At 46.1% G+C, this 24150-nt stretch overlaps 5 protein-coding genes across 5 annotated transcripts; 2 read left to right on the forward strand and 3 right to left on the reverse strand.

Annotated features, from left to right (window-relative positions):
• Nucleotides 1–13412: 13412 nt before the first annotated feature.
• On the reverse strand, nt 13413–14193 carry PtA15_14A175 (uncharacterized protein; the record flags this gene model as incomplete). Its single annotated transcript, XM_053162864.1, has 3 exons — nt 13413–13604; nt 13727–13849; nt 13963–14193. The coding sequence occupies 3 exons, from the start codon at nt 14191–14193 to the stop codon at nt 13413–13415; spliced, it is 546 nt and encodes a 181-aa protein (XP_053026848.1).
• Nucleotides 14194–14286: 93 nt separating this feature from the next.
• PtA15_14A176 (uncharacterized protein) lies at nt 14287–14592 on the reverse strand (the record flags this gene model as incomplete). The annotated part of the gene is made up of 3 exons (XM_053162865.1): nt 14287–14341; nt 14393–14462; nt 14544–14592. The coding sequence occupies 3 exons, from the start codon at nt 14590–14592 to the stop codon at nt 14287–14289; spliced, it is 174 nt and encodes a 57-aa protein (XP_053026849.1).
• A 556-nt stretch (nt 14593–15148) lies between these two features.
• On the forward strand, nt 15149–15535 carry PtA15_14A177 (uncharacterized protein; the record flags this gene model as incomplete). The annotated part of the gene is made up of 2 exons (XM_053162866.1): nt 15149–15293; nt 15357–15535. The coding sequence occupies 2 exons, from the start codon at nt 15149–15151 to the stop codon at nt 15533–15535; spliced, it is 324 nt and encodes a 107-aa protein (XP_053026850.1).
• Nucleotides 15536–17592: 2057 nt separating this feature from the next.
• Nucleotides 17593–18236, reverse strand: PtA15_14A178 (uncharacterized protein; the record flags this gene model as incomplete). Its single annotated transcript, XM_053162867.1, has 2 exons — nt 17593–17801; nt 17891–18236. 2 exons carry the CDS (start codon nt 18234–18236, stop codon nt 17593–17595), a joined length of 555 nt encoding a protein of 184 aa, XP_053026851.1.
• Nucleotides 18237–20857: 2621 nt separating this feature from the next.
• On the forward strand, nt 20858–23738 carry PtA15_14A179 (uncharacterized protein; the record flags this gene model as incomplete). Its single annotated transcript, XM_053162868.1, has 6 exons — nt 20858–21347; nt 22805–23006; nt 23069–23202; nt 23279–23389; nt 23472–23610; nt 23711–23738. 6 exons carry the CDS (start codon nt 20858–20860, stop codon nt 23736–23738), a joined length of 1104 nt encoding a protein of 367 aa, XP_053026852.1.
• Between the last annotated feature and the right edge of the window lie 412 nt (nt 23739–24150).

Below are 24150 nucleotides of genomic sequence, written 5' to 3' on the forward strand. Positions count from 1 at the left end.
TACCACCGTCCACGGTTGGCCTGCTGCTGGATAAAAAAACTATTGCCGCTCCCTCCTCGACTATAAAAGGCGAGGTCATCGGATTCTTCCTCTCCTCATTCGCACTCATCTCACGCCATGTCTGGCTTATTTTTCCCTTCGCGTAGTCCTTCCATCTATTCAATCTCGACTGATTATGCGCCTACCAACCCCTTCAATGAGGATGGCGACTCCGTTACTAGTCTTGGGTTACTCCAAACCCCTCCCCACTTGAGAGAAGCAATCCGTCATATCTTTGATGGGGAGTTCCCTAGTACGCTCAATCCTATTGTCTTGATAAGAGCTTCTAAAGGAGAACTCCAGCTTGTTGATTATATCCACTTGTTTTCAGCCCCATTTAATGTTTGTGCGCATTCGGACTTGCATACCTCTGGTCCCGGTTCTCCGCTCGACGTCATGTCCAATCACGGTATGCCCATTCTGATTCCTCATCTGTGATGATTCCATCATTAGCGCTGATCGTGTTGTCTTTTATATCAAGTCCCCGCGCCGGTAATCGGAGACAACCTCCGTGAGGGTATGTATCTTTTAAGCCTGATTCATTAAGCAAGTTTTAACAAATACTGTGTAGTTGGTTCCTTGCTAGGCGAAACGTTTGGCGATCGCCGAAACCGCCTGCTGGCCGCCGCAGCATCGCCGGCTTATCCTCCAATGCCTGAAATTGATGGCCGTCCATGGTCGGAGCAAGACGAGCAATACGATCTTGAAGACAGTAAGCCTCCTCTCTTATATCTAGCCCTCTTTACTTTTTTTCTTGTGGAGCACTGATCCTCGGCTTATACAAATTGTTACAGCCATAAGTTCTAGACACTCGGCTATTGGGTTGATTGAACCTTCTCCGACCCATGGTTCAAACCTGCAGACCAACCCGCCCGTTGTGAACGACCTAGCCAATCGTGAGTTATCTCTTTTGTCCCAAATCTCGTGCATTGTACACTTCTGACTTCTAGCTCCTCTTGGGTTATAATATTACTAGCAGGGTGTTGGGATGATCATATTGCGAACTCGTTTAACTCTACCTACGCGGCCGGGTTCCCCAATCCAACGATTTTGGATGGTACCTACCATGCTGACGACTCCGCTCGGTCCAATCACTCCATGAGCAGTGTGGGGCTTGATGTTCGTCCCCCCTTAACTGCTGGGATGATCGCTGCCACGGACCCCTCTCCGCAGAGCTGGCCAAGCCAAGATGCGGCTCACAACGATAGTCCGTTTGATTTGTTCAAACTAACATATCTGCTCCCTACTGTTTGCTGACCTTACTCCTTTCCTGGATTATATAGTAGCTACCTCGATCTCCTCGTGGCCGAGCATCGAGGATAACTCGAGTGATTCTTCATACGTACCTCCCAAGCCCGCTAAGAAACGATTGAGGGTTGCAGCTGAACAGGTGAGCGAAACCCCTAGTCACCCAGCAAAGCCTCGTCTCAGAGATGCCCGGGGACGTTTCATATCCGCTCGCTCTCATAGTAAGCTCTCCCCATTCCCAAAGATCTCCTGGTCGGCATGGCTACTAATTGTATGCTTAATCAGCCTTGATCAAGGCAATCGATATGGCGCCTCCAGATGTCCCGACTGCTAGCGCCTCTCGCCCGACTGCTGTTGAAACGGCTGCGAACACCTTCTTCAACTCGCTCTCGGCGTCCCCTGAGTTTAACTTTGGGTTCGGCATGCCCGACCCACTTCAAGCCCACTTGAGTTTGAATATGCAGCCCCCGACTCTCCCTGCTTCCAGGGTTCTTCCCGTTTCCGGGGGAAACCTCACCCCGGATGATCCTCGCATCCAATTCCGCGCCGCCTTCCTTCAACTATCCGAGGTTCTTGATACCTTTATCAAAAGCTCCAACCCTTCGCGCCATGACTGGGGAGATGTGTGCACCATCAGTGAGGCGCTGTTTACTGCACAAAAATTTTACATTGATTCCTGTCGCTTCTAGTAAGTCTGGTCCCCTTTTTTTATATATATCCTATGTACATGTGACTTTAATTGAGTGATTTCTGACCAACTCCTACCCGTTATCAATCCTAATTTAGTAAGTCCTATTTAGACCAAATCTGACGGAACAAAGGTACCAAAAAAAAAAAAAAAAATCTGTGGCTAAAAAAAACTCTTATTGCAGCAGTGTCTGCTCTTTTCCTATCTGCTTGCACCTATGACCTAGAAAAAAATCACTGTTTTCTTTTTCCTACTATCTGTCTACCCAATGTTGGTACAAAAAGAAGCATAAAAAATTGTGAAAGGTTTTTTATTGGCTTTAACAAAAATATGATCCCACATAAGTGGAAACGTAAATCTTGTGTTTCCTCCATTTCTCCGCTCTAGCCTTTTTACTAGATACATGAGCCTTATACCATTTCTTACCTCCCCCGGAATAAAGTTTCTGTCTTACTTTGCTGCTCACAAAGCCAAATCTGGAAGTCCAAGATCCCTGCTTGACAAATGCTTGCCCCCCTGAGTAATTCAGAAGCTGCAAAAAATCTAGTGAGTCTGTGAAACCTCCGGGTAACTCTCTGAGCCACTCCTGTCCCTTTCTCTCTCTCTTGGGTCTATTAGTTTCGTCAAAAACTTCTCTGAACCTGCGGGGTATATAATGTTCGACCCAGTATAATTCCAATCGCAGGTCTGGATTGACTATAGGTTCTGCTTCCCACAGCACTTCTGCTTCTGCAAGTTGGGTGTCCACTCTAATCTGCTCCTCTTCTGTGAGAATAGCTGCTCCCAACTCATTTGCCCAATCTACTGGTTCGGCAACAAATACTTGCCAAGGGTCCTCCCTTATTAAGACTGGGTTTGAATCTATGCTGGACAAAATTTCTTCTTGTGGCAACTCTTCTTCTCCTGAATTCAGCTGGCCGGTCCCTAGCGTAGATCCCAGTTCCTCCAACTGATCCCATTCAACCACTGGAACATTATTGTCTTCCCTTCCCACTGTTCGATTAGCAAATTTATTAAAAATATCCCAATCAACTACTTGGAAGGAGCAATTCTGCCTGAATGTTGGAGCTTCTTTGTGCCACCCGGGTGTACTAGGCAAACAGATAGGTATGCATACTCTTCTTCCCTCTGAATCGGGAAAACTTAATACCTCGCCCTTCTGATTGGACAACTCTAATCTTATGTTATGATCTGCTAGGAAAGGTCGACCTAAAACTGTATGAACTGAGCCTCTTACTACGAAAAAGTTGGCCAAGTGGACGTAGCCGGGAAGAACACTAATGGGTATTTTTTCTGCTAGTCCTACAATTGGTGTGAAGTGACCCCCAATCCCTCTGAGACGCATAAATATCTCTGTAGTTACTAGTCCCAACTGACTTGCCAGGGTGTCTGGAATGATGTTCATTTCTGCACCTGTATCAACTAAAGTCCTGATCTTCCTACTATTGATGGTCATATCCACCATCCCAACAGGACAAGCATAATTGAGCCGTGTGTCATCTTCATCTTCAGCGTCAACACCAGTAGAACAGTTTAATTGCCCGTGATTTACTCCTTTCCCTGGCGTTTCAGGTTCTGGTTGGCATTCTTGTAGACCTCTCAAGAAATGTGGGGCAATTTTTACAATTTCCTCTAAGGTGAGAGTGTATGTCTGTTTATAGAACTTGTTGCGGATAGACTTGTCTAATCTGGGGTTTGATTCTTCCTTACTTGATGGAGACTCTTCCCTGGTTTTGCTTGCCTTCTCAGAAGCTGGTGCTTTGTGCTGTACACCCTCTTCTTCCACATTTTCTTCCTCTTCCATCCAGGACCCAGGAAAGCTTTTCCTCCTAGTGGGGGCTTTTAATGCTTCCTGATTTGGTGGGGGTGCTTTGCTGATTGACTCTTGTGGTTTAGTAGGTAAGGATTGACTAGTTCCTGAAGTGGTTTTCTCCTGAATTCTTTGAGATTTTCTGAGTCCAAACCCTATATTGTTCTGCACCTCTCCTTCTTCAATGTGCATTTGAGGTGGAACCCATGATCCCCATTCTTCTAGCTCTATGACGGCTGATGTTGATTCCGGAGCCGCAGCAGTGGTCTCATTTACCGTGCTTTGTTCATCGTGGAACCTCTGTACCATTTGCCGCACAGAGGAGTCTTTATCTACTACAATAGGCTGTCTATTTGGGTAGTAGTAAACTCCTTGATATCTGTACATCCTTCTAGTCTGCATGTCCTGATTGTAAGATTCACACTCAGATAGGGTATGTCTCTCTTTACAGTAGTAACATTCTAATGGTGCAAACCGGGGCCTTGTGTCTGAAAAACCTGGTCTTGATTCTGAAAATCCGGGTGAAGAGGGTCTGCTAAGATGAGGAGGGGCAGCTCTAGTCTGGTATTCTAGTGCATTGGTGAGCTTCTTTACTTTCTCCTTCAACTCCTCTGTCTCAGTAGGATCCTGAATGGCAACCTTCTTCTTGGGCCCCTCTTTTGTAATGGATGCTACCTCGTCATCGTCAAAGTCAATAATGATTAGGGCCATGTCCACATATTTCTTTAACGTGTCCAATTCGGGGATGATATTACGTCCGTCTCTGGTTTTCCTGAGTTCCTTGGCATGAGCTAACTCTTTGGTGACTTCCTTCTTCAGCTCAGCAGAAAGAGCCCTCCAAAGAGGATTACCGCTTTCTGGATTCAAGTGACTGTATCCCATTTGAGTAAAATAGTCTGTCATTTCTTCAAGCTCACCAATGAACTTCTTATACTCAATTCTAGTTTTGATACCCTGACTGTCACGGGCCTTCTGGATCAACTGTGGTATGGCATCTTCCCTATATTTCCTAAAAGGAATAGCCCTGCCCCATTTCCTGATCATCTGCTTCTTCAGAAGCTCCCAGTTACCCGTCTCATGTCCGTCCATCTGCTCAAGAGCTTCACTTATCTTCTTATTATTGATGATAAGTGGCAATTGAAATGCCAGGTCAATTGCACCGGCGCCTTGAATTGAAGCAACCTTCTCTACCCTCTGTATGAATGTCTCTACTTCCGTGCCATCAAAGTGAAGATTTGTCTTCTTGACGTCAAGTATAACTCCTTTGCGCTCGTCTGGCAACATGATTTTGGTATGAGGTCGGGCCTGACTTGACTCTAGCGATGGACCTCCGGCCACAGGTAATGGTCCTGGTGACATCAAAAAGCTCTCGTCCCCTGCACCCAGAGTTGTCTCTAAAATCTGTGTCCTATCCGTGTAAGGTGTTGACTCTGCAAATCTCAAAGAAGTTCTTTGTGCTAGCGCAGGTGTTTCTGAGATTGGTCTCTGTTGAGGTGTGTCTAGTACAGCCTGCATCTTCTCCTGATTTTTGCGCATTTGCCGCATTTCTTCCATCATTTCTTGCAGAGAAGCTTGCAACTTAGATATCTCTTGCTCTTTCTCCTGGAGAACCGCTGTAGGATTTGTTGATTCTTCAGCCATTGTGTGGTTTTCTTGTAGCACGCTTGCTAGGGTTTCGTGAATATCCGTGTTGCCTCGCGGGACCTCGTCAATGTATTTGCTTACAAACTCTCGTTCCTGTTCTGAAAAGCCGGGGTTGTGCCAAATACGCTCCTCCTCTCGGTTTCGGTTCGTATTGTTATCCACTGTTTATTTATTTCCGTGTTGCTGATGGTGATTTGTTGTTGATCTTCTGAATTTCGTCGGCCACTGTTGGGACGCCAGATGTGAGAACTCCTTTGGGACGGGTGGCAGTTCTGCGAGGGGGAAATACCAGTTATAATATTTCAAAGATGTAAGAAGCTATTACAACTGTTACGGGTGGTTTGAAAGACCTGCCCCTCTATGATACTACACAAGAGCTATCACAACAAATTTATTTATTGTTGTGGCAAAACTAATGATAGAGAAAACTATGTGCAGCAGTCTCTTATCAGACCTAGATCAAACTTGAATTCAGCGGAAAGTGGATTTTGTATGGGAAATGGAGTTAGAGTGGTTTTACAGCAGCCTTGAGTCAGATAATGGAAATGAGTCTTTAACGTAAGATATGTTTTATATGGTTTTATATGTTTGTGATATGAAAGGTGGAGATAAACTGATACAAAACTTGTGAGAGAACTGATGTTATATGTGAACTATTCAAAGTGTCTTTGCCCTCTTCCTTAACCTTCAGTTAAGAGCACAATGGGTTAAGATCACTCTGACTTGTTAAGAGCACAAGTGGGTGATGCTTGCTACTTGACTACTTAGAACTACTCTGAGGCATGAAAGATGTTGATGGGCAACTTGATTGAGATCACACTACTGGATTTTATGTGGATGTGACTAGTAACTCTGAGTGAGATGTGTGTTCTGGTTAGGATTGCCTGAGTGGCATGCCGAAAAACTGAGGAGGGAAAATCTCCTCCTTTTATAGTAAAATGTGAGGGATTTTTGCTGGTGGGGATCCTTGTGAGGGATTTTTGCTGGTGTGACCACCACACAGGTGTCCATGTGGTGATGGTATCCACGTGGTTGTGGTGGTGGTGTCCATATGGTACCCACGTGGTTGTGGTGTCCATGTGGTGTCCACGTGGTGGTGTCCATGGCGCCTACACAATTATGGAGGTGTCCACAGGTGGAGCCATGCTGTGGTACGTGGGTGGAGACAAACAACAACCCTGGAGGTGTCCACAGTTGGAACCATGCTGTGGTGCGTGGGTGGAGCCAAACAACAATCATTGAGTTGTCCACAGGTGGAACCATGCCATGGGAAGAGCCAAACCACGCCACTACATACACTACAAATATGTCCTTGAGTCTAATTCTATAATATGTACTATCAAAATACCTCTACAGTATGTAATTATGCTTATGAACACAGTATAATACTAGTAACTTTTGACTGAGTGCAGCTAGCCTAGTGGTTCCAGTGAGTGACTAGGGGTTATATGACCTGTAGAATCCAATTATGCAATAATACATCTAGAAATATGTCTCCTTCTCAATAGTAAACTGTGACTTTATGTGATTTGATACTTGAAACACATTTGGCACACCACAACGCTACGCTATCAGCTAAAATAGCTGCGCACCGCGTGCGCGTAGCGTTAGCGCATATGCGTGCAATTGCGCTAACGCTACACTAAAAAATAGCGCATTTGCGCTGCGCTACGCTACGCTAACCGCTATGGTTAGCGTAGCGACCCAGTGTTGGTGTTGAACTTAAAGTAGTTCTTTTGGGTCTTTCTCATTTTCCTGCCTTTAGTGTAGTTGTGCCGCAGTTGTTCCAAAACCTAGTTGATCATATAAAACTCCGTTCTTATCATGTATTGGTTCTTTTCTCAATCAACTCATATAGTTTCATCAAACAACTCTTTGCTAACTCTCATCACAACTGATCAGGTTTGTTACTCATTAGGTTATCTTATCATGTATCCTTCCATCTTAACCAACTCTTATCTTGTTGTTCAGGTTAGTGATTGTTCGCGGTACTAAGTCGTGCACTTGTGTAGTTACTTATATCACTACACCTTAAAGGTGTGCAAAAAGCAATCAACTCATATAGTTTCATCAAACAAATCTTCGCTAACTCTCATCACAACTTATCAGGTTAGTGATTGTTCGCGGTACTAAGTCATACACTCGTGTAGTTACTTATATCACTACACCTTAAAGGTCCGAGTTCATTACACAGCACAGCCAACGCTGAGCCGCCGGATGTCTTATCAATTGTATCCAAGCGTAGGTAGCATAGGTGATCAAATGAAGCGACCAAACCCTACCGAGGTTGCTCGAGTATAGACTGCTTGGAAAAGCAGGCAATGACATCCTGAGCGGCAGTACTGGGGGTAGCCAGGATGACCAACATAAAGTTTACTCCAGAAGCACTGCATCTGGCTCAATTTTATTGGGTGTGGTCAAGTATTTTTGGTCTACTCTGCTTTCTGGCTGCCAATAGAAACTTGCAGAACGACCAGAGGCCAATAAAGGGAGATTGCTGATGTCAAGGACCGGTTCCTTGGGATAATCCTTGATGGTAAACAAACTTAATAGTCAGCCCCTCTTCTGCCTTGCCTCCGAAAGACCCTGCGGGGCTCTCCTCCAGAGAGGCTTTGTTCAGCTCGGATGGTAAAGCATCCTGATTCTCCGGTTGCAGGTCCCAAGGGGGGTTCACGATTGAATTTTACAAAAATTTGGAGTCAATTTTAAGGTGTACTTTATGAACAACAAGTGTAAATTTTGGAAATTTGTTTGCATGGAGATACTTCTGATAAATCAGTCCAATTCATCAATTTTTATAAAACTTGTTCAGAAGCACCTTAAAATCTGCCCTACAGTTAAGCAAATTTAATTATGAACCCCCTATGGTTTCTTGGGCAGCATGGGTGTCCCCTTAAATCAGAGCAACTTCTGCATTTTTTCATATACTGTTCATAAAGGCCTTAAAATTGGCTCTAACTTTTTTTATTTTTATCCTATTGTGAACCCCCCTGATATATCTATCCTGAGTCTCCTCCGCCAGACATGCGGGCCCCCATGAAGTGCTCCTAAAGTCTAAAGAGAGCATTCATCTCTTTCCTGATTTTCCAATTTTTTATGCTTGAAAAGGGCAATGATTTAAGACTCAGTTGGCTGTTGAGCCCTGGATTTACGCGTGGATCTAGTCTTGGGGCTCCTGGGAGGCGATGAATGAAATATTCTAGGGGGTACGAGAATTTTCCAAAGTACCTTTTGCAAGGCTTAGATATTCTAGTACAAAAGACACTGGAAAACATTAACCTCTAAAATCAATACTGAACACTCATCTTGTCTTCTCCAACTATCAATGCACTTGATATTCTTTTAGGGCCTGTACCATACAAAATCTGTTTTTTTGGTGCAGGTAAAATAGTTTTTTTTTTTGTGCTTTTCCGTTATTTTGAAAAACACATATCTGAAAAAACAGGATGTGATAAACGTGTACCACAAACATCCCCAAGACTCCAGAATTTCCACAATCAACCACCACCGGTCCGCATCCACATCATCAAGATCCAGCACACCCAACACATCCACCAACCATTACAGCCATGGACAACAACCTCTTCGTCACACTTGCCGCCGCCGCGACATCGCTCATGGAGATGAACAATATTGTACTGTCATTTGCCGCCGCCGGGGTTGCTTGCAAATACCTCGGAAGCCTTTGGAACACATACAAGGCATACTACGGCGATGGTGGGCGAGCCAGGTACACTCGGTTCCTACTAGACGAAGTCAGACCAGAACTCTTTCGTGAAATAACTCGAATGGAACGAGCAACATTCAACAGTCTTGTTGAGGAGTTGACAATGAATGGGCTGCTTAAAAATGGAAGATCGGTCTCGGTTGAAGAGCAGGTGCTCATCTTCTTAGATATTGTTTGCCATAACAACACCATGCGCCAGACGGCGGTCAAATTCCGGCGTGGTTTGTTCACTATTACCCGGTAAGCCCTCCTTTTTTTTCTTCTTGATATTTGAATTTGAATGATCAAATATCTAACAAAGATTCCCTCAACTAGCTACTTTGGAATAGTCCTCGACTCGTTGATAGCAATCTACCCAAATTATGTCAAGTTTGACATGAATTCATGCAAGCAGCCAGAGGAGATCGCGCGAAACCCAAAGTATCAAGCATTCAAGAACGCACTAGGAGCCATCGATGGAGTATTTATCCCAGCACAAGTACCTGCCGAAGCCCAAAGTCCTTGGCGAAATCGCAAGCATTTCATCACGCAAAATGTTCTTGCTGCTGTGAATTTCAACTTCGAGTTCGTCTATATTCTCGCGGGTTGGGAAGGAAGTGCCCACGACACTCGAGTGTTTAACGATGCGACTTCGAAAGGCCTGAAAATACCTCAAAAGCAATACTTTCTTGCCGATGCCGGTTATGGCCTTCAACAAGGGTTGATGACTCCATTCCGAGGCACCCGATACCATCTGAAAGAACAGGCCGCTGCAGGACTCAGGCCAGCGAACAAAAAAGAACTTTACAACTTACGACACGCAACACTTCGGAATATCGTTGAGCGCATGTTTGGATGCATAAAGAGGAAATTCACCATCCTCCAATCAGCCCCCGAGATCAAACTAAAGAAGCAAGTCCGATTAGTCTACGCGCTATGCATGCTGTGGAACTACATCCGCTGTCATGAGAGTGTTGACAATCTCTTCGACGATCCGGACGAAGACGCACAAACACTTTTACGTACACGGATGGGGGAAGATGAATCCTTTGATGTCACTGAAGAGGATTCAATAATGAAGCATCAACGCGACCGTCTAGCTAAAAAATTGTGGACTCAATATGTCACCTACAAAAATCAAACTTGATGGCCTGTTTCTTAAACATTTGATTTTTTTTCTGCTAGCTTTTTTCTTTTCTTTTTGGTCTTCATTTTTCTCTCACATTTGGCAATGCAACACTCTTGATCGACCATGTAACCTTTGAGCAAGACATAATTGCAAAGCGAGACAAATAAAGACACCCAGAGTGCGACCAAGAAATATGACTATATGATTTTAAGACCGAGTGATAAAAGCAATGGATAACGGCCGATAAAGACAAGATCAGAGCAATAAATCACAATTGGGAAATATAACTGTATTGATTGATCAATCAATCGAGAAAGAAAGAGAACTGTATTTCGATCGATCGAGAAAGAGGATCATATTATGATCAATCGTAAAAGAGAACCGTATCAATAAGAGCGATAAGAGCAATAGAATGCAACCAAGTGACTGTTAAACATGATTGATGTTCAAAAGGTGAAGCACATAAATATATCAGCGAGGGAGGAAGGACAGATTCACAATACAAGTCATGCTTACAATTTATTCTTTCTTTTTGTTTTCCTTTGCCTCTTTAACCTTCTTCTCAAGCCACACCTGGCAAACATGATTGTTCGCAGTCCGAAGGAGGGTAAGGAAGGTGCGGGCCGAGCCGTTGTTCTCAAGGAAGGTATGGAGCTCCGTCCGGTGCTAGGCCGGCGGCAGCGCTGGGAGGGGAATGGTGCCTGATGGCTGCCCTCACGGATTGGTCCGGAAAGATGAGTCAAAGGAATTCGAGGTGATAGCTTGTGTGGAGGTGGTTTTGAGGTATCGTTGAGGTGTAGATTCTCAACGGCGGTTGTTGGTTTGGATACTTGAGGATTCTGGGAAAGGAAATGGATCGGATAGGACTCTTGACTCAGGATTCTTGATGATTGATCGAAAAGGTGATGCCCTTATTCTTGGATCAGAATGGCATGCCTCTCCCATCCTCCAAGTTCGGCGAACTTGGACTCAGGGAGACGACCTGTCACATACATTTCATCACATCCTCCGCGCGCGCAAGCGCGCGCAACAAAACAACACAACACAGAGCAGAAGGAAGAAAACAAGAAAAGAACAAACAAGAACAAGAAGAAAAAACCTGAGCCTGACTGAGAAATGAAAGAGAAGAACAGAGCACAAAGAAATGAAAGATCACAGAGCAGCAACAAAAACCATACAAGTGAGAATGGAGGAAAGAAAGGAGGAAACAGGGGATAAAAGGAAAAACAAAGAAAAAAAAACCAACAACAAACCCACAGCAAATGCTGTGTTAGGACCAAGAAAGGTGAAAAGGATAGGTGAGAGAGGGAATGGAAAAAGGGAATAGGGAAGAGAATTTGAAGGGAGGGGAAGATCTTGAAGTCTTGAAGAAGGTTGAATATTGAGGATCTTGAAGAATGAAGTCTTGATGATCTTGAAATCCTGAGGGTCTTGAGAGTAGAGCTGATCTTGCTGGTGGCGGCGGAACTGCTTCTGACTAGCTGTCAACCAAATGGGCCACCACAACGGATGCAAAATCGACATAAGTTTTGTCCAAGACTTTGTTCAAGTATCGGTCAGCACAAACTTGAAGTGCAGTATCAGAAATGGTACTTTGGGTTTTGCCATGAGCAATCGCAGAAGTGGAAGGTTGGTGGGGTGGCTGGTTGCTAGAGACGGCTGAGGCAATCTTGGCGAATTCACCCATAAGATTTTTCGAGTTTTCCAATACAGCATTTATCGCGCCGCTGATGCTTTCCATCTCGGATTTGATGAGCGCATTCTTTGATTTGCGTACTCGTTTTGTCGTATTTGAACCAGCGGTCTTGAGAGAGGATTTTGGTTCAATATCAATATCGCTACTGCTGTCATCATCACTGAGCGGAACAATCTTTCTCTTGGCTGCTGGAGTGAGCTTGACTGCTTCGGTGGTAGTCGGAACAAGCTCGGAATTTGCTATTTCTCCAGTTGCCGCCTTGCCCGTAAATACACTGTAGGCAAGATCGTATACCGGAAAAGGTTTGTCCTTGAGTCTTGCAAAGTTTCGACGAGGATGAGCGGCTATCAACTCTTCCCACACAGATTCATTGGCGGTGACTGTACCCCGTTTGTCGTTCCAACCAAAGCCGCTTTGGTCTCAAAGAAATTTGTAATCAATGTAGAGGGTCCGGAGCGCGTTCTTCTGGTTTTTGATTTGATCAAGGCTGAGTGCGAGACTGTACTTAGTATTCAGTTTCTCCTGGACGATAGGCCAGGCTTCCTTCTTCAAGCCACCGTTATCAGTTTCTAAGCCAGCGGCGTACTGAGTTGCGATAGACTCGAGAAGAGTCATCTTTTGATCGGTGGTCCAAGTGTGGTTGGGAGTTTTGACATTGCTTTCATCGAGTTTCTTCGGTTTGGCTGTTGGCTTCTTGGGCTTGGTTTTCTTGGACTGAGCCATTGGAGTAGGTGTTGTTGTTGGGTTGGGTGTTGATGAGATTGGTGGGATGGTGTCCATTAGGACAATTGGATCAATGGGATCGATGGACTTGGGCATGTGATGCTACCGGGATGGCGGCGGAGAGAAAAATAGCATCCAAAAAACAGGTCCGGACCTGTTTTTGAAAATGGGTGATTTTCAAGGGAATCTGTTTTCTGGATTTCACAAAAAACAGGTGCTGTGGTACGTGTTTTTTGGGGAAAACTGTTTTTTGTAGAAAAAATCAATTTTCCCGGGAAAAACTGTTTTTCCCCCCGCTATGGTACAGGCCCTTACATATCAATTTTCAAACATGGATCTTTTTCTTGTCTATTGCTCTCGCGCACATTTGGGGTTCTCAAAGTTGCGACATAGCGGCATATGTCATGCAAACATACAACTTTATTTGCAGGGGCTGTCAAACGTTTCCCTGCAAAAAAGGTGTGTATGGCAGTATGTCACATTTGTATGTTTTCAACTTTGAGGACCCTAATTGCACACACAAACACTCCAAGCATTGCAAGAGGTCTTGTCATGTAGCCGTATCAACTCTATACAATTCGAGGTGAAGAGGGCGATGGAGACAGGAGAGAGAAACAAATGTCTAGGACTAGTATCGACTGTGAAATCTGCAAGTTGAGGAAAGAGTTCAACAAGAGATGGAGACGAACAGAAGTGTGTATACAACATACAACAAAATGGAGAACAGAATCAACAGTGGCTTTTCATGTCGATGCAAGTGACACCGGGCATATCAATGGGGGGTTGCGTAGAACAGCTAAATCCCATAGCGGCGCATTGACACCTGCCGCCGGGAGAACCGGTGGCCTTGCCGTCCTGCACCTTGGTGACGCGGTCATTACTGTCGAAGAATCCTACGAGTTGGCCTTGCTTACAGAGTTGCTACTCGAAGTTTTCGATAAAAGGAAGGGATTCATTCCCAATCAAATTCACATCGTCAGTCCTGATATATTACCGTCTCTTGGGGAACATTGAGGTCTCCATAGGAAAGAATTTGTTCTTACATTTTTGTATTCGGGATCGGCCGAGGCTACCATCTTAGCAACTAATACGCACGAAACCAATGAAAGGAAAGCGCGAGCGAGCATGGTGATCGATGATATCTGTTTTCGTTTTTGAAGGGGAGACTGCAACAGATAGAAGCAAAAAGTAAGCTTTCATACATCTCGGGCCTAAGACGGGAACACAAGCGTGTAATGACCTTGAGCTAGTTTTGGTTAAGCGTTGCAAGACTGGTTACGTATATACTTCTGTGGTGGGTGAAAAATGATGGAGGGGAGGGCAGCTTCTTAGTGGACAGTGAATGAGGTGGGATGAGTGGGAAGAACGAAGCGGCTGGTCTGGGAGGCTTTAAATAGGCGAGCTCTCCAGTCCCAGCGTCCTTCTGAAGTTCTGCGTGCAGTCTCAGAGCAGAGTCGATGACGCACACAATCTCAGTCCGAGGCGCTCGATTGTATCCCGTTCCGTGCATCACAGTGTAGTCTAGGCGATCAAATTGCGTCTACATATCTCGGCCGGAGCTTGGAATGTTCCGAGCTCGCTGAAGTATTAAATATATGTTCCTTCAGAACAGGTGGCATGTCGACTGTTTGGCTTTAATAATAGGGTTGGTGGTGATGCTGGGTGTCGGTCAGCTTGGAAGAGCCGGATAGCCTGGACGACACACTCACTTCAGCAGCATCACATCCGACTCGGCCACACCGGCCATCATGAACTCACCCGGACTCCGGAGCAACGGGGCTAATCCAAGGTTATGACGTATGCGGGTGATTCAGCATCGGGCGGAGTTTCTGGAATGGGCAGACTGTGGAGACCACTGACGCAGGATGCCGAGGGCCGGTTCCTGGGGATAATTGAGCCTGCAAAGCATCCTCGGTTGCCGGTCCCGACTCCCATCGTGTTTCATCCATCCCCTCCCCACAACGATTTGGCATCCACGGAGAGAGTAATGATGAAATGCTGTCTCCGACCTCGACTCGCGTCCCAAGGCTCAAGTATCTTCGACCTCACCGGGAGCACTCTGCTATCCGGTTACATGCCAAGAGCAACCAGGCCATGCAAGGATGTACCGGCGAAGCATGCAGAGCGACCACATTTCACTCAAGCTCCTGCAACGGTGGCATATAAGCGACTATGATGAATTAAAATTTAGGGCAGCTCCGAGTCTCTTCCGCCAGACTCGCGTCCCAAGACATGCCCCTGAAAAGAACCTATTTCTCTGCCCCATTCTTTTCGTTTTTCTTTCAAGCCAAGAGGGTGGTGAGGAACAGCGATTTATTCTTGCAACCTGATTCTCTGCGTGCAAGTCTCAGGGCAAGTGCCGAATCAAAACCGAAAAGTGAAAACAATTGACGTCTTTGCGGCCTTGTGGATGATGTGGATGAAATTTATGAGAGGATGTTATCTCCGCTAAACATATGCTCAAAATGGGCCGAAATGGACGGAAAAAATGCCTCGAAGCCCTTGCCAGAATCACCCTCCATGCTGACTTGACCCAGTCACTCGATCCAGAGGACCTGGTGGCTGGTGGCGCGCGAAGAGATCCTCCCAGCTCCAGAGGGAGCAACTTGGGTTAACTTAGTCCTCCCTGAAAGACAGAAGTGTGAATTAGGGCGACTGGAACAATGCGTGCAGTCGATGTCATCCACTCTGACTTGGTCAACTGCAAACATCTGCGCGCCAGCTCAGGCTGCGAGGGACTGGCGTTGCGTTTGGGTAGGCGCGACCTCAAGGATCGCCTCTACCATAACGATTCCCATAGTGCCACCGAAAAAAGTTTCTCTTCTCAACAGCAACCACAGCAATCGACCTGATAATGCTCTACTTATCCTTATTTGTTCCTTCCACGCATGACCCACACATACCCCAAGCATTGAAGCAGAATCTAGACATATACAGGCTCTCATCCAAGAAGAAGGGCACGATGTAGACAGGAGAGAACTGAAATGCTGTGACTAGTGATAGTCATGTAACTGTGACATTTGTAGGTTGAGGATAGAGTTACATCGAGAAAAATTGTAAACAAAATACGAGAGTGAACAGAAATTTTTACATGTATGTACAACAAGGGGAAGGAGAACAGGATCAATATCGGGTAGCCATACTGGCACTAACTTAGCTAATTTCCCTCCTCGGGGGAGCGCAGCGACCTCCGAAGGAGGGTCCCTGCGGGACGGCGTCCCCCCTCCACATAGAGAGGGACTTAGTTAAGTTAGATACTGGCATAGATCATAGGGGTTCTGGGCAAGACAGCTCTGTTGGGTTGCTTGGAGTAATTGTACCCTTGAGGATGTGGGCACTGACAATCGCGAACTTGAGGTCGCTACTTCGGAGACGCTTCACGCCTCCTCGGAGAGGCTTTGTTAAGCTCGTGACAATCGCCGCTCCCAACACTGGTCAGAATTTGGCCCTCCTGCGGGACGAGTGCCATTCTTATCAAGGAATCCTACGAAGTGGCCTCCACTGCAAAGTCTCTACCCAAAGTAATTGAAAGCAAGCGGTATTTCATTTTCAATCAATTCACATCATCAGTCCTGATCCACTGAGAGGAGGGCCTCCAAAGGAAAGACTATAGATTGCTTACATTTTTGTGCGGGCCCTCTGAGTTTGAGACTACCATGTTGACAATTAACAAGCACAAAACCAACAAGAAAGAAACGCGAGCAAGCATCGTGAGGCCTGTTTTTTTATTTGTAAGGGGACAAGCTAAGTAGGACTTCACGTGGCTGAAGCGTAAGATAAGTGCACAACAATTTAATGACCTTGAACTTTTTCTGGTTAAGTTTTGCAGGACTGCCTCTAACCCTTTTTGGAGAGAAAATTGGAGTGGCGTAAAGCTTCTTGGCAAACAATGTACGAGGTGGGTTGAGTAAGAAGAAAGAGGCGGCTGGTCTGGAAGGCTTTTATAGACGCGAGTTGGGAGCCCTGGCCCCTAGGTTAGGTGATGAGATAAGTCGAACGTCAGGGGGAGCTCTAGGGGGCACCACTACCGAGGTCGCTGATGGAAAAGTGTTGGTGATGACATGCTGAGCATGCTTGGAAGACCTGGAGGCATGGGTATTTAGCCAGGACAACAAACATAAACTTCACCAAAAGTGCAACATCCGAATCGGTCATTGAACTAGATATTCATGTATTGTTATCCGGCTACCAATAGCAACCGGGCCATCCAACTTCCAAGGACGTGGTCCGCAGGCGATCTAACGTAATGTCAGGCGGAAGTTGTAGAACGGCCAGAGACCAATGAAGGAAGCTGGTTCATGTGGAGGTTCCTGGGGATATGTCTGCATGGCAAAGCATCCCGATCATTTGGTTGCAGGTTCCATTGTGTTTCTCGAGCAACAATCCGTATAACAATTCTCCATGATGAGTATTCCACGACGTTTTCCTGAAGAGTATCTTTCTCTTTCCCGTTTTTTAGTCCTTTCTTTAAGACCTAGGGCATGTAATGTTTGATTTTCATGGATTGCTCCATCACAAACTGAATGTGCGTGAACAGTGTGGATCCAAACTTGAGTCCGAAGGTGGAGGCGAGCACGACCTTCCCATGGGTGGGACTGGAGTTAGGTGTGGATCAAGTCACGGGGCTTCTGGAATGTAATTTGACGATGCAACACTGTTACAATGCTAATTTCGGAGACGGCTAACGGCGTGTATAGATTTATTGCTAGTTCGTCCTTCAAGTTAGAAATGTACAAGGAAACTATTCAAACAATTCCATAAACTGAATGAACAAAATTGGAGATGGAGGATAGAAGAATGCAAAGGTGCATGAGCAAATGTTTCTGACAGGTGGGTGTCAAGAAGCAAAATTCATATCCTGAGAAAGATAAACTGCAACTCTATTTTCAAGTATGGTGATCCCATTTAATCAACGATGCTTGGTTTTTTCGAATTGGGCGAATATTTTAAGACTGTTATTCAAAATCACTTGATCGTCTATCTCTTCTGCTAATTTCATGCTTGTCTCTTGAATGTTGCTGGTGTCTTCATTTTGATTGAGTCCGTTCCTGTGCTTTAATGACTCCAGATATTCTTCTGATTCCTGGGCGTAGATGTCATACACACAGATTGCGCAGCCTACATCAGATCAAATGGTAAAAAAAGAACAATTTGTTGGTAAGACCATCTTATAGCGGTGTTTCTTTTGACTCAATCCGACGAAGTACCTGACATGCAACAATCTTCTGGTCCCGGCGGTTTTGGAGGACCAACGACTTTTGGAAAGTTTTTCGCATCCGTGGGCGTATCCAACCGATTGGGGCCATTGAGCCAATCATCTTGGGAGAGTGATGCTGGTGATAATCTGCTGAGATTATTGCTTGAAAACTGTTGGCCAAGGTTCAGCCGTGCGCTATCGATTGGACGCCACGACAAGCGTGAGGGTTGGTTGAGGTTTGAAGTCGAGTGGGGGGCGTCGCCATTGAGAGAACTCGGAACCAGAACATAAGTGAATCGACTGGTACTGTAGAGCCGACATAAACGGTGCAGGGATATTCTATCGCAACCTGGCATGTGGGAGAGGACATAAAACTTCTCAGCGGGGACGATCAAAGGGTTTGTCGTAGAGAAAATGAAGTGCTTGGATTACCTTTGTTCCGGTGCACAGATGTTCGCCCGATTGGTCACGACGGTTGCCGTCCGGAGCCCCGGGGTACTACCCTCCCCCCCCGTGCTCGGCGGGGCTCCGAATTTCGTGACTACACGCACCACAATCGACTATCCTCCCCCTACTACATAGCCTCGCTCGAGGGAGTTTTCAGCCTATGTAGAAGGGGTCGACCGCCCTCGCAATCCCTCGCGCGCGCCCCTTTACATTGCAGACTGTCTTTAGAGCATCTCCAGCAGAGCTTGGACCGCGCGAGTTTTGGACTCGTTTGGCAGGTCGCTCAACATTTCCGGGGTCCAGCAGACCCCCTAAACGACCTTTGATTGATCCAAGTCCATCCCATCCCAGACCGCGGCCGGCTATTTTCCCCATCCCATCGCCACCCGCGACAGAGGCTGCTACACACCACACATCACCTACTCGCCACTCCGCCATCACCTACTCGCCACTCGTCACCACCGCGCCAAAAACATGATTGACCCAATGCTTGAAGATCTTGCTCGTAGTCCGCCACCGAGAACACCCTCTCCAGAAATTCAACCGCTTCAACCCACCAAAGGAAGGAACGGACCTGCAAAAAAGAGAACATCAAGGCCAAAAAAATCCGCTGCTGGGACTGCTACCGCTACCGCGACGACTGCTACCGCTACCGCTACCGCTACGACTGCTACCGCTACCGCTACGACTGCTACCTCTACTGCTGCTACAACTGCTACCGCTACGACTGCTACCACTACTGGCGAATCTGAAAAAAACAAAAACAACAACACAAACAAAGAGAAAGAAAAACGAACAAAGAATCCAAATTGGAGAGTTGAAGAAGATAAACATTTATGCATCTCTTGGCTCAACACAAGCAAGGATGCTGATATTGGAACAGGTCAGAAACTCTCGGCTTTTTGGGAACGGATCCATCAATGCTTCCTCGACATGATGAAAGAATATGTTGAGGAACATGCGAACGACAAGAACTTCAAACCTTTTCTAACCCGACTCCAAGGGGCCCTTGAAAGTAGATGGGGTATTATCCTCCATCAAGTTAACAAGTATTGCGGATGCTTTTTACAAGCCAAACGCCGACTCGGAAGTGGCAAGACCCGCGATGAAATTGTGTGTTTTTTTGGTTGCCTCACTGATTTGATTGTTTCTAACATTTTTTTATGATTGATTATTAGGCCGTCGACGCGAAAGAGATGTTCAAAGCCGAGATGGGCTTTGTGTTCACCCTCGATCACTGCTGGCTCATTCTTCACCATTCACCAAAGTGGCAAGACACCATGGACGAAATCACGGTGCGATCGAAGAAAGAAAAACGACCCCCCAGTTCAATTTCAGCCTCTGAGCCCACAAGTGTCAAAGGAGGCGAGGGAGATGACAAAGGAAACAAACACAAATTCGAGTCAATTGGATCTTCGCGACCTGAAGGACGAAAGGCGGCTAAAAAAAGAAAATATTAAGAAAGCGAGGCCCTCGAAGCACAAAAAGAGCTCATCAAGATTTCTCGTGAAAAGATGGCCGCCATGCAAACTGTTGCTGATCATGTAGTTATGTCAAAAGATCTCACGAACTTGGATCCTATTTCTCGTTCTTTCTACACCGCTAAAAAAGAAGAGGTTGCCAAACGTCTTGGCTTGATTCCCTCCGACTCTTAAGCTCATCAAAATCTTGGATGATCTTTTGTCTACTGTGAAGCTTTATCTCATATTTCACTCGCTTTTGCTTATTTATCTCACTTTTCACCCACTTTTTTGTGCTCTGAAAACTTAACTGTGAAATCTGAAAATTGAATGAATTGTGAGTGAGTGAGAGAATAAATGAAAATATAACAAAGATAACAAAAAACAAAACAAAGAGATTCATTGCCACTCAGAGATTGCGAATCCATGCTGGAGATATCGAATTCCATCGCAGTCGTGTCGTCCAGCATGGCAATCTAGCTATCCACCCCCGGCGTGATCGCCAGTCTGCTGTGGAGCTGCTGTTGAACAGCTGAGACAGGTGTGTGAAAGGTGGTCCCGGCCGGCTATAGGTAGCGGGTCTCATCCCCGCTCTGCTGGAGATGCTCTTACATGTGTAACACGAACCTGTCTAGAAGGCTGTCCGATCCGCAATTCGGATCAGACTAAGTTGGGGAAAATCCGGATACCTACCTGATCGGTGATCACTGTATCAGTAGGAGTGGTGATCCAAAGATAAACAGCTCCTTCTCGAGAACACCACCCTCCCGTCCTGCGAGAACACCGCCCTCCCGTCCTGCGAGAACACCGCCCTCCTGTCCTGGCCCGCCTTGACCACCCAATCGACGGCACTCCTCAAGTCAAAGAGCTACCCCGCCGACGAAAATGCTACCTACTACAACGACGATACTACCAGCTCCGAAGACAATACCACCATTGCTAGCACGGCTCGGGGCGACCCTATCCGTGCGACAGGCAGCAGGATGGTTAACATGATCTACAATGGACCGGCTCGCCGCCCTCGAGTCCGCAGACGCGGCGACCCCCGTATCCGTGCGACAGGCAGCAGGATGGTTAACATGATCTATAATGGACCGGCTCGCCGCCCTCGAGTCCGCACAACACCAACCCAGCGCGAAATCCTTCAGCAAGCTCGCTTTGACCAGAATATCCGCGATGGTCAACGGCTGGGGGCTATTCCTGAAGCTCCAACCCCTCTAGCTAGACCGACCAACCCCACAAACGATGATATAACCAACCCTCCGGACGGAGCTAACCATCAGATGCCATTTGAGGACAATCTCCAAGACCCCGCGTGGCTGGATGACGATCCTATCGTGGCTCATGCTAGCTATCATCGAATGCGCCGTTACGCTGAACGCCGAGAGATCATTAGCACCCAATGGACACAATTGGAGACCCAAGTCACATCAGCTTACCTGCAGTGTCAACGTGATACCTCCAACTGGACATATCAACCTCAAGGTTTACCAGCTGAGTTGTGTACCTGTTCGTCCGACGATATTCATGAACGACAAGTAGATCTCATTGATATTCTCCGTAAGTCCCTCTTCTCCTTAGTTTTGAATCAAGAGGAACTAATCAGCCTCAATTTTGTAGAACATCGTCCGCGCACCGCTATTCCCTTCTGCAAGTGTGTACCAGACGTAGTTCGATTAATTCACCACGGATATTTTGCCTCTTCTGCCGATCAACCACGAACAGCATTTTCAATACGATTGGTCCAGTTCCATCATTTCATGTGGCAATCAGCTGTTGTCTCTTCTTCAGCTTTTGTGAAAGCCCTCGCCGCCTTCTTAGGACCTCGAAGTAACCAAGCAATGTTTGCTCGTGGCAACAAATACCGAAAAAGAAACCTTCAGATCCCTTTCACATTTAGCACCGACCTGTTTGCTCGCATCCTTGTACGCACCAAGAAAATTCTCAACGATGGATTGCAGCTCTCCAAAGTCGATCTTTGGGCCAATAAGTGCCCTCAATGTTTTGGTCCCAGGTTGAATGAAGTCAAATCGAACCCAAACAAACCAGACGTGATCATTGCTATGGATGGAAACTTCCAACAACGACACTATGCTCATGCCAGTAAAGACCGCCCTCGTGATGATCAGTATCCAGTCGATTTTCTGTCACCCTCGCAGCTAAATGCTGATGTTACAGCAGTAGAATCTACCGAGGCTGTTGCTGTAGGAATTGATGTAAGTGGCCTCTCTCACCAGGTAGAATAATTGCTTACAGCCAATGTACTCTAGCCACCATGTTCCGACTCGCATAAAGCCGCAAATGATACTCAAAGCGGGACAAGCTGGGAGAAGTGTGATGATAATGGTCTTTTTGCCGGCGCATGTCGACATGATGCTCCTTTGCTCTTTGCTAACATATTTCAGACTGGTGAAAAGTGAGCCCAGCTTATTGCCTGAAGTCCGAAATGTAGCTAACTACGTCAATATCTACAGGCTATATTATCCGGTTTTGATTGTGCGCAATATCATTGATGACTTCCCCAGCCACAAATTTGGCATTCTTTATGACCTTGGGTGCCATCTCGAGACTCATGTCAGGAAGGTAAGATATAAAAACATCTTGATTTGGTTGCAATCAAACTAACAAGCATACTGTGTAGAGGGGATTGTTAGACAATCGGATTGATGACCTGATGTTTGGGACATCAGTGTTCCATTCATTTGTGCATGAATGGTCATGTCAAGTGAAGTATAACCCTTGACTGAACCCCTGGTGGGGATTATCAGATGGCGAAGGTCTTGAACGCCTCTGGTCTTTTTTTTCACAACTTGTTTCCGCACTTCGTGTCTCAACTCGACTACATCGGCTCACTCGACTACAGGCCCGAGCCGATTACTATACCCAAAACCTCATGGAAATGACAGGTGATTAACCCGCATTATCCATCCACCCAAAGCGTTGAAGAGAAATTCATCATGATTTCAACCCCTTAGCCAATTGGCTTTTCAAACGGCTGGTTTATGCTACGGAGGTAGTTCGGTCATCAACTTCTGAACTCAGCAAGCTCCATGCTAAAGAAAACAGGTTCACTCCGGGACAGAACTACACGAACAAGTTCTTTGAGGAGCAATGGCGGATGGAGCAGGAATATCATTGTCGGACTAATCTAACTGTGAACAAACAGAAGCTTGAACTTGGGAATCTTTTATGCCTCGAAGAAGCCCTTGACACTGCATGGTAAGTTTCTTGACTTCTATTTGGGGCACGTAACCATTACTTATTTTCTTATTGCATCTCAGGAGAAATGTGGTCCTTACACCTGAGCAAGCACTTGCACGTGCAACTGCGTGTGCTACTCTTACGCGGAAGATTGCCGACTTGAGGGCATTGGTTGGAGACAAATTGCTCACAGCAGTGAGTGGTATTGAGACGGGTAAATCAAACTGCAGCCTTTTGTTATAAATGTTAGAAATTGACCTACCTACGCTTTGGATCTTCAAAAACAACAGTGGAGGAACAAGAACTGCTGATGAAGATTTGGTACAACAAAACAGAACTACGACAAAATTTCTTAGCTTTGCTCCAGGAGAAGCAACCATTGGTACGAGTCCGCCACGGAGGTGAATCAACCTCAATTGGTAGGCCCTCCTTGTTGTATGTCTTTTGTTGAGGAATTGAGCAATAAACAATCTCTACTTGCAGGTACGCGTGGTCAGCAAAAGCTCATGGCTTTGCTGCGAAAACATGCAGAGCAACTGCATACAGTCCTGGATGTGTACACTAAGCAAGTCCATCGGTATGTGGCAGCCTATCCTGCCCGACCAGCTCCACCCATCATTGGGTATTCCCAACTCCTGGAGCTGCAATCCGACGACCCTTTCTGGAACGATGGCTTGTTTTCCGAATCAAACGAAGCATGGGCAATTGACTTGACAACCCAGCACGGAATCCGTCACCTGGCTTGCTTGAATCGAGGGAAGGAAGAGGTCCGTCGGCTTGGATGGGAAACTAGGAGGGCGATGCGATGGGCCAGTCACCGCCATAATCAACTCAAAAAAAACATTCGGCTGCTCTCTGAACTATCGGAAGATCAGCAGACTTCCGATGATCTACCTGAAAATCTCCGCCCACTTGTTGCACATTCTTACCTCCTTGACGATGACAGCATGTCTATTTGGCTTCAGCGTGTTCGTGTTCTTCTCCACTCGGCATACATTGAGATGATGGACTTGCAGCTTGAGTGGGACCCACTGATAAGCGAAATCTTGAAGAACACCGCTCCTCAGAATGACGATGGCGAAATTGAAACATCTTGGAATCTGCAGATGAGTCACATCCATTGGCTTCACAACACAGATTATTTCTCTGGCATACCTGGGGA

This window comes from Puccinia triticina, chromosome 14A (assembly GCF_026914185.1).
Source record: "Puccinia triticina chromosome 14A, complete sequence".
Taxonomy (NCBI): Eukaryota; Fungi; Basidiomycota; class Pucciniomycetes; order Pucciniales; family Pucciniaceae; genus Puccinia; species Puccinia triticina.